The sequence below is a fragment of the Neofelis nebulosa genome, chromosome 10 (genome assembly GCF_028018385.1).
Source record: "Neofelis nebulosa isolate mNeoNeb1 chromosome 10, mNeoNeb1.pri, whole genome shotgun sequence".
Taxonomy (NCBI): domain Eukaryota; kingdom Metazoa; phylum Chordata; class Mammalia; order Carnivora; family Felidae; genus Neofelis; species Neofelis nebulosa.
Window position 1 is genome coordinate 40,433,455 of NC_080791.1, and position 16,319 is coordinate 40,449,773.

General features: G+C 48.7%; 1 protein-coding gene across 1 annotated transcript; it reads right to left on the reverse strand.

The window, feature by feature from the left end:
* Positions 1-2,531: 2,531 nt before the first annotated feature.
* MTNR1B (melatonin receptor 1B) lies at positions 2,532-15,621 on the reverse strand. Its single transcript, XM_058687501.1, has 2 exons — positions 15,295-15,621; positions 2,532-3,977 (listed from the first exon to the last, which is right to left on the reverse strand). The coding sequence occupies exons 1-2, from the start codon at positions 15,515-15,517 to the stop codon at positions 3,106-3,108; spliced, it is 1,095 nt and encodes a 364-aa protein (XP_058543484.1). The 5' UTR covers positions 15,518-15,621; the 3' UTR covers positions 2,532-3,105.
* Positions 15,622-16,319: the final 698 nt, after the last annotated feature.

A 16,319-nucleotide genomic window follows, 5' to 3' on the forward strand; every position in this document is an offset into this window, starting at 1 on the left:
AATTTTTTTGTCATGAATGAATGTTCAATTGTGTAAAATGATTTTTTTGCATGTATTGACATAATTTTCTCTCTTATTCTGTTAAAATTACAAATTACATTGACTTTCAAATGTAAAATTAACCTTATATTCTTGGGGGACCACCTTGGTCATGATGCAGAATCCTTCTTGTATATTTTTGGAACCAATTTGCTAATATATCGTTACGGATTTTTGCATCTCTGTTCAGGAGGGACACAATTTTTCTTTTCTTGTATGTAATTTTTCTTTTGTTTAAATGAAATTGCAATGCTATAAGGAAGAGTTATGCTGATTTCACAAAATACACTGAGAAATGTTTTTTCTTCCTCTATTTTCTGAGTATATGTAAGGTTAGTATTATTTCTTTATTAAATATTTGATAAAATTCACAAGTTAAATTACGTGGGCCAATAGTTATCTTTATGGAAAGATTTTTTAAAAAATAAATCCAAGTTCCTAAATAGACATTTACAGCAAGGTGGTGGAGGATGGATAGAGTTCCCACACTTTTGCAGCAAAATTGTCTTTATTTAAGATCAGGGTGTGTAGCTTGAAGCCATTCCACATGAGCACACAGATGGCCCCAGTATCCTGGGTTTTCTCTATACCCTTTCATTCTCTTGGTTCCTGGATCATCACCAAAACCTATGGAAACAAGAAAAGGTCCCAGTTAGCAAACTGTCAGAACCGGCAAATCAGGTAACATCTGTGGGCCCAGAAAACTGAAGAGAACTTTTGTTTCCTCAATCCGTATTTATTGAGACTTTACCATGCATTCAGCTCAGAGTTAAAAGATAGAAATAAGAGGAGCAGTGGGGGACACCCATTGCCTCTAAGTCAAGAGCGAAGGGCAAATCCCTATAGTTGATGCCTGGGGAGAGGAGGCAGAGAGAACAGAACACATGCCTGGTCTGATGAGCTCAGGCTCTGCACAGAACCAAGAAGAGTGGCTGCAGCTCAGCGAGAAGCCGTAGGTCCCTTGTGTTTCACTCTCAGACTGAGGTCTGAACAGGGAGGCCTCCCTGGACAGGACTCTCCGCACCCAGCAACGGGATCCCAATAGGTAGGCAACCGGGGCTGAAACACCTGCATTCCTAACAGTTTGGTAGAGGACCTCCGGGGTCCGAATCAGATTACGGGGCTCTTCCCCACACCCCACACTCAAAATGGTTTTGGTGGAGCTAAGAGCACTTGAATGTTTCACAAGCTCCCAGGTAACTAGATGACTAGCCACAGCACCCAAACTGATTCCTCACATGACAAGGGAAGGCAAAGCATCCAGAATAATGCTGAGACGTCAGCATTCTGGGCTCTTTGGTCTGCCAAGCTGCCAGCTGGTTGAGGTAACTTTTCTCTCTCCTTGGAACCCCCCTGCGCAACTTATGTCCTTGGGGTACTTACCCCACTTTTTCCTGCCACACCTTCTAAGGTATGGGCAGGGGTGGGGAAGGAAACGGGATACTGCTGTCAGACAGACTTGGACTCTGTCCAAGGAAACTCAGGAAATCATTTCACTTCTTTGAGTTTTAGTCGCTTACTAAATATAGATAATGATATGTCCTCAAAGAATTTTCTAAGGATTCAGTGAGAGAGTGCATATAGTGCCTGATACAAAGCAAGCACCTGCTAAGTGCCAGCTGATACTGTTCATTAGCAGACTGTGACCTCCAAGAGGGCAGGCAACACGCCTTTTTTTTCTCCTGCTGGACCTGGCCCCAGAGTAGTCGGTCATGTTTGTGGAACCGAAGAAGGAGGCCAAATTCAAAGGAAGGAAGCCAAATTGGTGCTAAGACCTGAAGTGTCTGCAAATACAAAGCCTGTAGGCAGACATGCTAAAACAGGAAGTGAGGCGCCCTTCCCCCACCTCCATTCACGCCTCCCCCACTCACTTGCCTCCACTTCCGGTCTTTGTCTCCTCTCCTCTCCTTCAAGATTATCTTTCATTTCAGGTAGTAGTAGTAGTAATAATAATAATAATAGTTAGTGTTTACTGAATGATCGCCATGCGTCAGGCACTGTCTTCAGCTCTTTGGCTGTATTATCCCAAAGAACCCTCACAACAGCCCTGGGAGACAGGTACTGGCACGATCTCCATTGTCCGGTTAATAAACCGAGGAATACAGAGGTCAGGAGCTTGCCCCAAGTCACACAACTTGAGCCCGGTGGAACCGGGAAAGGAAGCCAGGCCGGCTACATGCTCCAGATGCCTGAGGAGGGGGTGTGTGTGTGCTTGAGGTATGTGCATAGTGTGGCTGAGGTGGTGGTGCGTGCGGTGTATACACGGTGGTGTGTATGTGTGTGTGCACGTGCACGTATGCGCAGGGAGTCAGTGGGGGAGCGTGCAGAACACTTGCCCTCTGGACGCGCCAGCCCCCTGCAGCCCTGCAGAGCTACCTAGCTCCTAGCACTACAGAGCTTTTTCTTTTCTTTTTTATTGGTGGGGGGGGGGGGGAAGGGGGCTCATAGATGGCCTTTATTATGTTGAGGTATGTTCCCATATGTGTGTGTGTGTGTTTGTGTGTGTATATATATCAGTATATATGTCACATATATATGTGTGTGTGTGTGTATATATATATATATATACACATACATATATATATAATTTATTGTCAAACTGGTTTCCACACAACACCCAGTGCTCATCCCGACAGGTGCCCTCCTCAATGCCAACAAGAAGGTATCCATTCTTACTGCCCTTTGGGGAACAGAGAGAAACCAGAAAGGAGGCCAAAGTGGGAGAAGAGGACAGCTCATAGGAAGCAATTGGCTTCTTCTGTCCCAAGCCCGTCCTCATTCTGTCCCTTCCTTGGTTGATGTGTGCCTCAAGCCTCCGGTGCAGTGAGAGTGTCTGCCAGGGCCGATGCCGAGCTCACTTGGATGTGGCCCCCAGTGCCTATAAGCATCCTCTGACTAGCCCGAACCAAGGGTGCCGATGGTCTTCTTGTCCGCAGGATGAAGTTCCACAAGCCATGTGCTGTCACGTGAACAGGACGGCATAGCCCAGCAGGCTGCCTGATCTCACCCACGGAGCAGATCCACCCCCACCATTTAATGAACCTGTCGCCCGGTCAGTGATCCAGTCTAGAGAGTGTCTACCTGGACAGGATGCTGGGCATTAACGACAGGTAGAGTTTGGCTCTGAGGTCCTGTGGACTGGCTGCCCTTGGAAGCATCCCGGAAGCAGCGCCCAGGGTTCCAGAGGGCTGAGACAATCTTCTTGTATTCCCTACGGAAGTTCTGGTTCAGGAGCCCGTAGACTATGGCATTAAGGCAGCTGTTGAAGTAAGCCAGGTAGTAGCTGGTGACAAAGAGCCCCTCCGGGACCTGGGGAGCTATTCCTTCTGGGTCGATGGCCACAGCAAGGCCAATGCAGTTCAGCGGGGCCCAGCAGATAGCGAAGATCACAAACACCACGAACATGGTTAGGAAGCTCCGGACATCGCTGGGCCTCAGGCGCAGCTTGGTCTCCAGCTTGGCCTTCCTGTGGGACTGGAGCACCAGCACCCAGATGCGCAGGTAGCAGAAGGACACAACAGCAATGGGGAGGAGGAAGTGAATGACTACCACTGCCACTGTGTACTGTGTGCTGGCCGTCTGGATGAAGGTGCAGGAGTAGATGCGTGGGTCGTACTCCAGGGACCCCACGAAAAAGTTGGGCACCAAGGCCACCAGAGTGAGCAGCCAGGTGAGGCAGATGTAGACGGCGGTGTGCCAGTGCCGGTAGATCCGGTGGTAAGCCATGCTGTGACAGATGTAGCAGTAGCGGTTAATGGCGATGGCAGTGATGTTGAAGACAGAGCCAATGACACTCAGGCCCAGCACGAAGCCACTGGCCTTGCAGTGCACCTCCCCCAGGGCCCAGCCGTCATGGAAGATGGCCACGAGGATTAGCGGGTAGGGGTACAAGGCCACCACCAGGTCAGCTGATGCCAGGCTCACCAAGAACAGATTACCTGGAACAGGAAATAGGGAGCAAGAGTCAGCAAGAGACCCCACAATTTCTCTTCTGTCGAATATCCTACCCTTTATCCAGTTACCTTAAACAGTTACTTAAAAGCTACTGAGCTAACTATTAGTACTGGGGATGGAACAGTGGCTTTTGGAGGCACGGCGTTCAGGGCTCACACAGCATCTCTGCTGCTCACTGTGTGACTGAGGCAAGTTACGCCGGTGCTCCAGGCCTCATCTTTCTCATTCGCGGAATGGGAATAATGATACCTACTTTCCACTATAGCTGTAGAATTAAATAATGGTGCCAAGTGCTTGGGGACACAGTGGGTGCTCACAAACGATGACAATTTTCATGAGAGGCACAGATGCTCGGGGGCTTGGCATCGTTTAAACTCCAACAAGGATTCCCAGGGACGAGGATCCAAACATCAGGAAAATTGAATTAACGACATTTAGAGAGTAGCCTGTTGACCAGTCGGGAGAAGGCGCAAAAGGAGACTATCAGAGAGATTTATAGGAAGGTGGCGTGTGGGCAGGGAGGGGTGGTAGTGAATCCACTTCCCTGGCTTTTATATGCAAAAAAGAAAGGACTGGACTCCATGCCACCAGGCCGGGCGTCTGCCGACATGGCCACGTGGCTGGGAGCGTAGGCCCCAGGCGAGGCAACACAGGGGAATACCAGAGTACATGGTTCTTCCTCTTGCAACCTTTCTTCTATCCCACCTGCCAAATGCAGTTCACATTTAGAAAACTGAATTAAAGACGCTTAGAAAGTAGCCTGAGCCGCCTCCCTTTGCTGAATGGAGTGTTCTCTGGCGTCACCAAGCTCCGTAGCCAGAGAGAACCTCTGGAAACTACAGCAGCCATTGATTAATATGCTTTGGACGTGTTCTGGGCCAGAATCCTAGGGAAGAGATGGGGCTACATCCAAAAGAACTCATTTCTATGGCTACAACATTTGCATTCTAAAACAAACACTGACTCGCGAATAAAGCACCAAGAATCTGAAAGTTGGGCCAACATGAAGCTCAGAACATGAGAGGCTCGATCCCTGATGCCACTTGTTTCATTCACCGAGTGCACTGTTGGAGCACCAACTACATGCTCAGAAGATGATATCCTCTCCAGCCATAGAGACCCTTGGGAATGCAGTGGGCACTAGACGTCATCTTTCAAGCCTTCTAGCCTCTTACCACATGGTGGAGTGCAAGCTGCCGGCCCTAGAGCAGCTGAACACAGAGGGCAGATGGAATACGTGTGCAGGAGGACTCCCCAAGGAGGCAAGGACACTGGCTCCGGTGCCACCATGAATGTGTTCTGTATGTGGCAGAGGCTGATGTGACCACCTCAGGGGTCCAAAGCATCAGGCAGGGTCCAAAAGGTGCAGCCATCAGAGAAAGGTCTGGCTGTGGTCTGGCTTCAAGGGGGTACAGAAAAAGGGAGGCTCAGAGTCATCTGGCTGGGGATCCTTCTGAGTCAGACACTCAGGTAAGGTAGACTCCACAATTACAGTTACAAACCCCCAAGGTAGAGAAAGGGCTGTTTCCAGCCCGTTCCCCATGCACATTTACCACGTCTCAAAGAAGTTTCCACAGGATGCGCTCCAGATGGGGGTGGGAACACAGAAGACCCCCAGGCAGCCTTCTTTTTTTTTTTTTAATTTTTTTAACGTTTATTTATTTTTGAGAGAGAGAGAGACAGAGACAGAGAGAGAGAGAGAGAGAGAGAGAACACGAGTGGGGGAGGGGCAGAGAGAGAGGGAGACAGAATCTGAAACAGGCTCCAGGCTCTGAGCTGTCAGCACAGAGCCTGACGCTGGGCTCAAACTCAGGAATGGTGAGATCTTGACCTGAGCCGAAGTCAGATCCCTGAGTCACCCAGGTGCCCCCAGGCAGTCTTCTTGAGTGCCTATTCTGGCCTTAGAGGCATATAGTCAACCTCACTCAGAACGAATAGAAAAGAAGCCTGTTAGCTTCCTGGGACTAGTCAGGACCTAACCACTCCTGAGTCAGAGCTATGTGAGGGCCCAAGGGAGATAGGATGTAACTGATGTAACATCGTTTGGACAATTAGGCATCTTAATGGGATAAAATTGGGATAAAACCCCGTCACATTCTTCCTGCTGGGTATGGCCAGGCAGGAAATGCACATCTGAGGACCTGCTTGGGGTGTGGAATGGGTCTCCTGCTTTTCCATTCAATTCCCAGTCATGTTTGCTGTCTCCACTGGTGGATTTCAGTTTCTGGCTCTCCTGCTCAGACCTCACCTGGCTCCAAGATGGCGAGGTATTTCTTCTCTCAAAGTTCTTGTTCTCAGCTGAATCAGGAGCCCTTGTCTCTTCCCAGAATTTTAAGTGTCTTTTTGACACTTGGAGGTGGTGCTGGAAGCCGGAATGACATGGGTAATTTCAGCTCTGTCGCTTTGAGGTTGGGCAAGTTACTGAATTTCTCTCTCCGTGACTGTTCCTTCATGGGTTGTCTCCTTTTCTTCTAAGGCCCTCCTTCCTACTCTTCCCATGCATTCCACTTGGCTGTTTCTGTGAAGAAAATCACTTCTTTCCAACATAGGAATATTGGTCTCTGCAGGGCCCTCTGGGCTCCTGATTGAGCAGCAAACAAGCTTTTGGCACTTGCAAGCACGTGCGGAGAAAGTCAAGGGCTGCTGGGAGCTGGTGCCAGCTCAGCCAGCTGTTTTCCCCGAAAACCAGTGAAGCTCTGCCGTGTTAATGTGGCTCATCCCCTAATAATGCCCCAGAGGCTGGCAAACAGCTTGTAAATAGTGGGAAGAACACATTCAACTCCACGTAGACAGTGATTCAATTACTCTCCCCTATTGCTCCGGCTGTTCCTAAAAGGCTGAAATCAACCAGTTCCCGCTGTAGGTTCATCTGCCCAGACATCAGACTATCTCCCAGATTTCTTGACACAATTCCAAATTAGGCAAATGAAATTCTTGTTTTGTCTCCCATCTGTAGGAAGCCAGGTCCTCTCTGGAGGATACTCAAGGGAGATCTAGTTCTCTATCCATTTCTTCCCCTAGACAGGTGAGAAATCAATCAGGGTGCACACAACACTGCTCATCCCCCAGTGCACGGGCTTCTAATGAATATTTACATCACAAGTCCTGGCGTGATTTATTTCCATCTGGCTCCATCAGACAGGGTGTATTAGTGGAGACAGCCTTCAACAACAGGGCTTTGCTCACTAATACGGGATTCCCTTTTCATATTCATACACAGAGCACATCCCTCACACACAACCACCACAATCCCCTCCCCTCCTCGCTTCCTCTGTCCTTTTTTCTGGGAAATCTACTTAACAAGGATCTGGTAATCCAGGGGGGAGAAAGAAAACCAGCAGACCTCGTCGAGCTATCTAGTCTTCATCAGATAGGAAAATTCCAGAAGGTAAAGCTATCTCCATCCCTTGCCCCTCCTCCTGTGCGCCCGCGCCCCCTGCATCCCTCCTCCCTGTGCCCACCCTGCATGCCCGAAAAAAGAGTTTGTTGGATTTAAATTGTCCTCGGTCATTGAGCTAAAAGCCAATGTAGAAACAAATAGTCATGGAATCATTTTCTCAGTAAATATTTCTGAGTATCTACCAGGCACCAGCTCTGCCTTTGCCAGGGCCGAGGGAGGCATGGTGAACAAGAGAGACACATTCCCTCCCCACACAAAGCTCATGGTCTCAGAGAAGCCAATTAAATAAATAAATAACCAAGACGTAGAAAGGTTAAAATAGGGAAATAAACAGATCGTCTATCATTTCTAACAGGGTTAAACTTTTGTGCCTCGGGGTCATCTTCTATCCCTTACCTATTCAAACATACAATATGTCTATTGAGTACTACCGTGTGTGGGTCAAAGACATGGCCCCTGCTGTTGAGAGGCCAACAGGGCTATTGGGGAAACAGACACAAAAACAGCAGCCAATCAGTGTGGTGAGAGCTGGGAGGGAGGCCAGGCTAAGGGAGCAGTGAGGAAGTACTCAGGTAGCCTGAGGATGGGGGGGGGGGGGGTGCGGGGTGGGGGTAGTGGCAGGAGATGGGGCTGGTCAGAAAGGAAAGTTCACCAAGGAGTTGAATAAAATTACAAAGACCCTTGCAACAGGCCTGCCTCCTTCCTAGAATGGCTGTTTTCTTCCAATGGGATTTGTATGGGAAAGGGCAGAGGAAATAATAATCATCTCTAAACCAAACTGAACTATTTTTATCAGTTCCTTTCTGGGGATAAGCATCTGAAATCACTGAGCAGATCATTTATCAAAAACTTGATTTCCTCGGGCACCTGGCTGGCTCAGTCAGTAAAGCATGTGACTCTTGCTCTAGGAGTTGTGGGTTTATGCCCTTCATTGGGTGTAGAGATTACTTAAAAATAAAATCTTAAAAAAAAAAAAAACTTGATTTCCTTACAAACACTAAAACAAATGGCTTTTACATTAATGTAAGCTCCTAATTTGGTTCCCAAATTCTTTGGTGGCAGAGATTGTTTTCCACTAAAATGACATTATTTACGAAAATCTTAGAGAGTGTGGATGCGTCTAAGGGCTAAGTTGAAATGTAACTTTGGTTTAATTAAAAAAGAAAAGGACTGTTAGGCAAGCTAATAGTGTAAACAAAAACATGATGGGGGTACTTCAACCACTTAAAAGAAGAAAACGTATTCTTTTTCCTTTTCTTCTTATGCCAAGAGCATAAACACCTATTTTTTAAAAAATGAGATTCTTGTTACAAAATATTCTTCCATAATCATCAATAGAGATATCTGGAGACTCTTATGGTACCATTTTATTACTTCACTTACACTTAATACTAACAACAAAGCAAAAATTTGTATAGCACCTTGGAGTTTATAATGTGCCTTTACATAAATTGGCTGAATTGTCTATCACAAGAATCCTTTAAAGTTGACAGCATGGTTTCCATTTCAAGAAACTGACACTAAGATTACGTGAACTGCCAATAGCCCTAACAGAGAAAGAGTGACAAAGAAGGGGCACTGGAGGGAATCAGGAAAAAGAAATGTCAAGGGCAATGGTGTAGTTTCTTGGTCATCCACCAAGGTGAGAAAGAACAGGAAAGTGTGCCCATTTAACCTGGCCATTAGGAGGTGACATTAGCAAGGGCAAATTCTGTCAAATGTTGGAGAATAAACTTTTGCACTGTAGCTGGCTCTCCCAATCAGCTCTGGCTTCAAGACAAGGAAAGAAATGGAAGGGTCCTTGCCAAGGGATATCCCCTTGATGGGGGGATGTACAGAGTCTTTTTCCTTTTCTGTCTCTTTTAAATGGGAGAGACTTTTATCTGGCACATAATAAGCACACAGTAATATTAGCTCTAATTTATTACTGTTGTTTTTATATTATTATTAGTTGCATAGAAAAAAACAAGAAAGAGACTCTCAACTACAATCTTGGACTATAATTCCTGGAGATAAGATATGAGAAGTCACAGCTCAGGAAGGACAGCATAGAAGGTAGGACACTGATCCCAGGATGAAAACTCCCTCAGCACTGGGGACTCTACTTCTCAACTCCCCAAATTCTACTCTTTCAGCAATAAGTATTTTAAATTGTAAGACCTAATAGTGGCACTGGTATCTTCAGAATTTTGTGATATATCATGCTAAACACAGAACCCAACTTACGGGGAAAAAAATAAAAAGTCAGTCGAACACAGAAGTCTCCATGCCTCTGGGCTACTGAGAGCTACAGAGAGGGAATTAAAGAGGATTATGAGCTTTCTTGATTGTTCAGCTAAAGACATAATTATGGGATTTAAAATGTGTTTGTCTTTGCTTGGTGAAGAGATAAGAAAGTATTCAGAGCAGAAACGTGAAGTTGGAGAGCTCAGGCAACATCAGGGAGAGAGTCCAAACTAGCCCAGTTTGGTCTTCAGCTGATAAGCACTGCAAACCCCTCGGGCTGAGCAGGTCAAAGGACACCTGTCACCAAGTGGTGCGTCTCCATGAGTGGTTGGTGGTGGTAGGATGATGCCTGGACCGAGTGGAATCCACCTCACCTATAACACCCGGAGTGCACAGGGACTGTGGGTCTACTAAGCATTTCCTCCAAGCCTCCCAAGAGCCTTTGCGTGAAGCCAGCCTATCTATTCATTCATCATTTACACCCTCAGTCAACAAGTGGGAGGAGAAGGCAGGCTCTGCTCCCGTCTAACTGGGCATGCAAAACCCCTGCCGGGCTGGAAATTCCCATCAGGAAGCCTGCAATGCGGTCTCTGTCCCTGGAAAAAGATGGTACAGGCTGAGCATCACTGGGTGCCTGGAGGACAGAGCAGACTCTGGACAAGGACCTGTGTGTTCGGCAACCAAGTCCTCCATGTTTTCCTGGGCAATCCCAACGTCAAACATTTCACATCCTTTCTCCTTACATATCACCAAACTGTCTTCCCCAACAGCCTCTAACTCAGACGCAGCACAAGAATCCATTGTCAGCCCACGGCTGCTGACCGTCACCTGGGAAATCAGCTACTGTGCCTACGGGCCAGGAGTAACTGATGCTTGTCGTGCTTTCACCTCTCTTAATGGAGATCATCTCAACATGACACTAAGGACATGAGTCTCTCAGCTCTCTTCCGTGTGGCCGACTGGACAGTGAAGGTAACAGCAGGAGGCTCACATTCTACAGGCAGTCCAGACCAGCAAGGGGCAAACTCCCTAAGGAGCCACTGAGGCACAGTTTGGGGCAGCCCAGGTATGGCTGGAGGCGGCCGGCCACACAGGAGCAAGTGGAGCAGGCACACCTTTGTGTAGAGGTGCCACTCAGCTTTCAAGGGCAAGAGTGAGGTGTACTGTACCCTTTTAGTGTTCAAAAGAATTCAGTTCCGTAAGAATTCCACTGATTGCATGTGCAGTTCTGAATGCCGTAATGAGCCTGCCCCACCTCGTGAAGCACGATTAATTCCTTCCGACCCATTGCCTTCTGTTGCCGTGTCCATTTTCAACTTGTTTCAACACCCGTATTCAGTCCTTAGTATGCCCTCAGCTCTGTGGACAGAAATGGACTAAAAGTCTCAGCCTTCAACAAACTCATAGTCCCACAGGGAGAGAAAAAGACCAACAACAGGACAGCGAGGCAGGAGCTGTCTGGGGAGGGCCCGTGGAAGCCCGAAGAGGGAGACAGAGTCCCCACTCCCTCTCCATGGAGGACTTGGTTGCCGAACACACAGGTCCTTGTCCAGAGTCTGCTCCCCACGCCTTTCTTGCTATTAATAAGCAACGTCAACAACCGCACCGGGACATTCACTAGCAGAAAGAGGCAGGGAGCTCCCTGAGATGAGGCAGTGCATAGCACGCGTGGACTGTGTGGGAATGGTTGTAGTTCACAAGTGGGATGAGAGGAGAGAAGAGGCTGTTGCATTAGCGGGGGCTAGCCCCTGGAGAAGGGCTGTGTGAGCCGCACTCCCGAGTCACCTGTGGTGTAGACCCAAGGCAGTAACGGATGGCAGTGACTCCACTGGTGGCAAGAGCCACTGCAGGACTGAGCAGGGAAGGCTGACTGGACCCTATGGATATAGTTTCCTCAAGCGATGGTGAGTGTGTAAGGTAGGGCAGTAGGAGTAGGGAGGGCAGGAAAGGGGAATATTGAGAGATATTATAAGGCAAAACTCATGGGGACTTGGGGGATGAAAGAATGACTCCCAGGGATCAGGTGTCTGGGAGGAGAGAAGAAGGAGGTCCAAACACTGGCATCTGGTAAGCCAAGGAAAGAAGGTTTTCAAGGAGGGAGTAGGCCTCGATGACAGATATTTGCACAGAGGGGCATTTCTGAGGCCAGGCTGCAGAACACTGAGGAGGAGATGGGGAGCAGTGAGGTAGTCAGCGGGTGGAAATTGATGTCTGGTTGTGACGGGACAGAGAATAGCAATGAACTTAGAAGCAGACATACAATCAAGGGAAGATTCTTTTCTTTTTCTTTTTTTGGAAATTCTGTTTTATCTTATTATTTTATTTATTTATTTTGACAGAGGGGGAGAGAGAGAGAGAGAGAGAGAGAGAATCCCAAGCAGGCTCTACACTGTCAGTGTAGAGCTGGACACGGGGCTTGATCTCATGAACGGTGAAATCATGACCTGAGCCGAGATCAAGAGTCAGATGCTTCACTGACTGAGTCACCCAGGAGCCGCTTTTTTTTAAACACCAGAGACCCTTGGGTATGTGTGCCTATTTGTGTGTATACCTGTGTGACTGTGTGTGTGTGTGTGTGTGTGTGTGTGTGTATGTCTATGATAGACATTGAAAACACAAATAAGAGAGAAAGAACTTGATGGGGGAAGGTTCCAGAAAAGCAGGGAAAGGAAGAGATAAAAATCAAAAAGGCAGAGATTATTGTTGGCTAAGTCTAGACCAGGGCAAGCATGGCCGTGGCAGGCACAGAACATGTCCTCAGATGCTGTCAGGAAAGCCCCAAATATGGTAGGTCCCCAGGAAGCACACACTGAGAATTGTCAACCGCCAACCCAGTGCCATGTAAAAAAAAAAAAAAAAAAAAAAAAGAGTGAACCAAACACCTGATCTTCCCTTCCAAGGTGGGTCTATGCCCCACATCTGTCTCCCATCTTCCCTCCATCCCTCCCTCTCTTTACTGCTGTCTCTGAAAAGATCGACCCAATGCATGCAGCAACAGAAGCCACAGATAGGGTAGTTCCAGGAAAAAAGGACAATTAATCTAACCACTTACCTGCCACCAGGATCATCCCTGTTGGGAATGACAAGAGGAACTGGGGCACCTGAGTGGCTGAGTCGGTTAAGCATCCGACTCATGGTTTCAGCTCAGGTCATGATCTCGTAACTCCTGAGTTCAAGCCCCACAACCCAGCTCTGCGCTGATGCTGATGGTGCAAAGTCTGCTTGGGATTCTCTGTCCCCCTCTCTCTGCTCCTCCCCCACTCAGGCTCTCTCTCTGGCTCTCTCAAAAATAAATAAATAAACATTTTTTACAAAAGGAATGGAAAGAGGAACTGCATCTGTAATAGTCAAGTAAAGGATACTGGCGTCTGTCTGCTAAGAAAGGTTCTATGATCTTAATATGGGCTGTGTGCCTTGGTTATGGGACCTCTGAGTGTTCTCATTGCCACAGTCCTATCTTCTCAACACCCGTGAATTAAGGAACCAAACTTAATTACAGAAAGGTCTGACATGAGTGTTTCGTAAGGTCACTCCAAACTCTCAGTAGAGGAGACTTGATTCCTAGTGGAATGAGTGCAAATTCCAAGTGCTGACAGTTTTTTTTAAGATTTTTTTTTTTTTTACATTTTATTTATTTTTGAGAAACAGAGTGAGACAAAGCGTGAGCGGGGGAGGGGCAGAGAGAGAAGGAGACAGAATCTGAAGCAGGCTCCAGGCTTTGAGCAAGCAGTCAGCACAGAGCCTGATGCGGGGCTTGAACCCACAAACTGTGAGATCATGACCTGAGCCGAAGTCGGATGCTCAACCGACTGAGCCACCCAGGCGCCCCAAGTGCTGACAGTTTTTAAGCACCTTTTCAGATCTCACCCTGCTAGGGTTTAACTGAAGTCAATGGTATGCTTTTTCATGACCCTCGTCAATAAATGCAATGGTCAAATCAAAGCTGGTTGAATTGCATGACTAGAGCAGCCACCAATGTGTCAGGAATTAACGTCATTTAGCTATAGTGTCAAAATTTGTTCCTGGTGCTGGGCTGTAGTGAACTCAACAGGAAGTAGGAACAGGGGATGTGCCAGCAAGTCACAAGCTCATTACACACCCCGGCCACACTCCCAAATCAGTAAGGCTTCCGGGAGCGCCCCCTCCCACCCCCCCACCCTCCCCACCCCTGCCCCTCGGGATGGAGGAGGGGAGAAGATGCCTGTCTGCTTCAGGTTAAGAAAAAAAGCAGTTCCCCCGCTCCCCCCCAAGTCTCCTTTTCCTCAGTGGGCTTCTGCAGATTATTCACCAGGGAAGCACAGCCCTCCAGGCTATCTCTAAACACCTGGTTAGTCAGGGAGAGAAATCGCCTGTGTCAGAACCTGGAGGATCCAGCCCCACCTCCCTCCTGCCCCTCTGTGCTGGGGAAGCATGTTTGTGGTTCCCGCAAAGGGACAATGTGATAAAAAAATTTCAAATACCACTTTCTAACCACAACCTGCCCTTTCATAATATATAGCTTTTACTCAGAGCATGTAATAATGTCTTGAAAAAGGTATTCCAGATAATACTAACCACCAGTACTGAAATGATGGCGTTAGAAAGCGTGTTTCTACTTAACAGTGTTGTTTCCCATATTATGAACAGTAGCTCCTAATTTTATTTTTGTTTGTTCTTTAGGTAAAAACACTGGAATCACAGATCCGCACAAAATATATATACCCATTTACAACTGGCCTTTCTGAATGGTCTGGCTCCTTAGAAAAGCACAGTTAAACTACATACTTGGCTTTCTTGCTGTTGCTTTTTAATTTTAATTTAGTCTAATATTTGAAGGGCCCTTAAGCCCAAACTAGGAAGTTACAAATTGACAAACAGGGCTTTGAACTTCTTCGCAGGCTGAGGTGCTCGGCATGCCCCAATGATCTCTCAGGATCAGAGTTCAGAGACTCCCTCCCTCACCCCAGCCCTTGTAGAGCCCCGGCGTGGAAACACTGAAATGAGAGTGGGCAGAAGGGAAAAATACTTTCAGGACTGCAACCCTATTTTGCCAAATCATCGTTTTAATCTTCACCGAATCCCACGAATTCTCTGTCTTCAGAAAGGACCCCATTATCTCAAAGCAATGTAGTTCCCACCCAAGCAGACCCTGCAGATTTCTACATCTGCACTCTCTTGGCTGGAAATGGGTCTTCGGCGAACTGGAGAGAAGTTTCTAACCCAAAGCTCACCCGAGCGCTTCCCTGAATTCATTCATCTTCTTGGCACCTGCTTTGTGAACCCCTGTGCTCGGCAGGGGAGGGAGAGAGGTGTCAAAGATCCTGAGATTTCTGTGGCCAGATAGGGGCACCATCTGGAGCCGCACAAATTGGAGCACCCCGGATGACAGCAGCCTCCAGACACGTGCGTTCCCACAGCGCCGGCGCCGTGCCAACAAGTGCGCCAGAAAAACTTTGTGCAATTCACGCTGGCACAGGTCCGCCAAGTGCCCTCCGGCAGCTGCGAGAGGCGGACGCCAGCGCCTCGCGTCGGGGAAGGGCAGGAACTCACCCTAACTTTTGAGCCGAGGAGCAAACTTGGGGACTAGGTTAGAGAATAGGGAACGGGGCGCCCGGGACTGAGGACGCGCAAAGAGGCGGATGGCGGGGTCAGGGTCGAGACCAGACGCCAGCCCCAGCAGCGGGCGTGGCGCTCACCTGCGTTCCGGAGCCTGCGATTCCTGAGCACGGAGAGGATGACCAGGAGGTTGCCCACAACGTCCACCGCGGTAGTGACGATGAGCACGGTAGACAGCGCGGGCGCCTCCCAGAGAGGACGGGCGGTCCCCGAGGGCCGCGCGCGGCCCGTCCCCGGCCAGTCCGGGCGCATGGCCAGCTCGCCCGCCTCGCAGCAGTTGGCTGAGGAGATGTTCTCAGGCATCCTGGACCCTCCCGCGCCGCGCGCGCCAGCCTCCGCGCCACCCGCCGTCGCCTCAGGGAGCGCGGTGCCGCGCCTGCAGTTCTCTCCCTCCCCTCTGTGTCCAGGCTGCGTGGGCGAGGGAGGAGGCCTGTTAGGGAGGGACCCAGAGGAAATCATTAAGCGTGGGCAGGGGGCGGGGAGAATGTAGGAACTGGAGGACGACTTGGGGTGCAGGCTTGCCCAAAGGAGCGCCTTCCTCGGTGGCTGGCTCCGGAGCAGCTGAGACCCAGAGCCCAACTGTGCCTGGCCCAGCCCAGGTCTCGGTCCCTGAGTGCACCTCCACGCCCAGATCCCAGATTCCTTCCTCCCTCAACCCCCAAGAGAAGCTGTGCCCAGGAAGGGACACCTAGGTTTGCGGACTGGAGAAGGTGCTGGTGGTGGGGACCTGCCCACCTGTTGTCAGAAGGGCAAGGTTTGCAGTCCCCATGGGGCTGTGCAGCTCCAAAGAGAACATAGTCCCTCCCCAGCGTATGGGGACAGATCCCAGGACAGAGTAGGGTAGAGGGTTGCTCCAGGCAGCTACAGGAGAAAAACAAACCTGTGCTATTTATTGAGCACTTGTTGTTTATCCTGGGAGATATTGATGATGTCTCTGCCCTGTCCTTTTTATAAACCAAGACATCTGTTGATGTATGAACATTTATTTAATTATGACAATACTTACACGGATGTATGGTCAATACTGGAGGTTATTATTATGTGGTTTGGGAGGGTTTAGAATAACAACGACAACATAGAGTGAAAGGTGACTCCTGGAAACAAG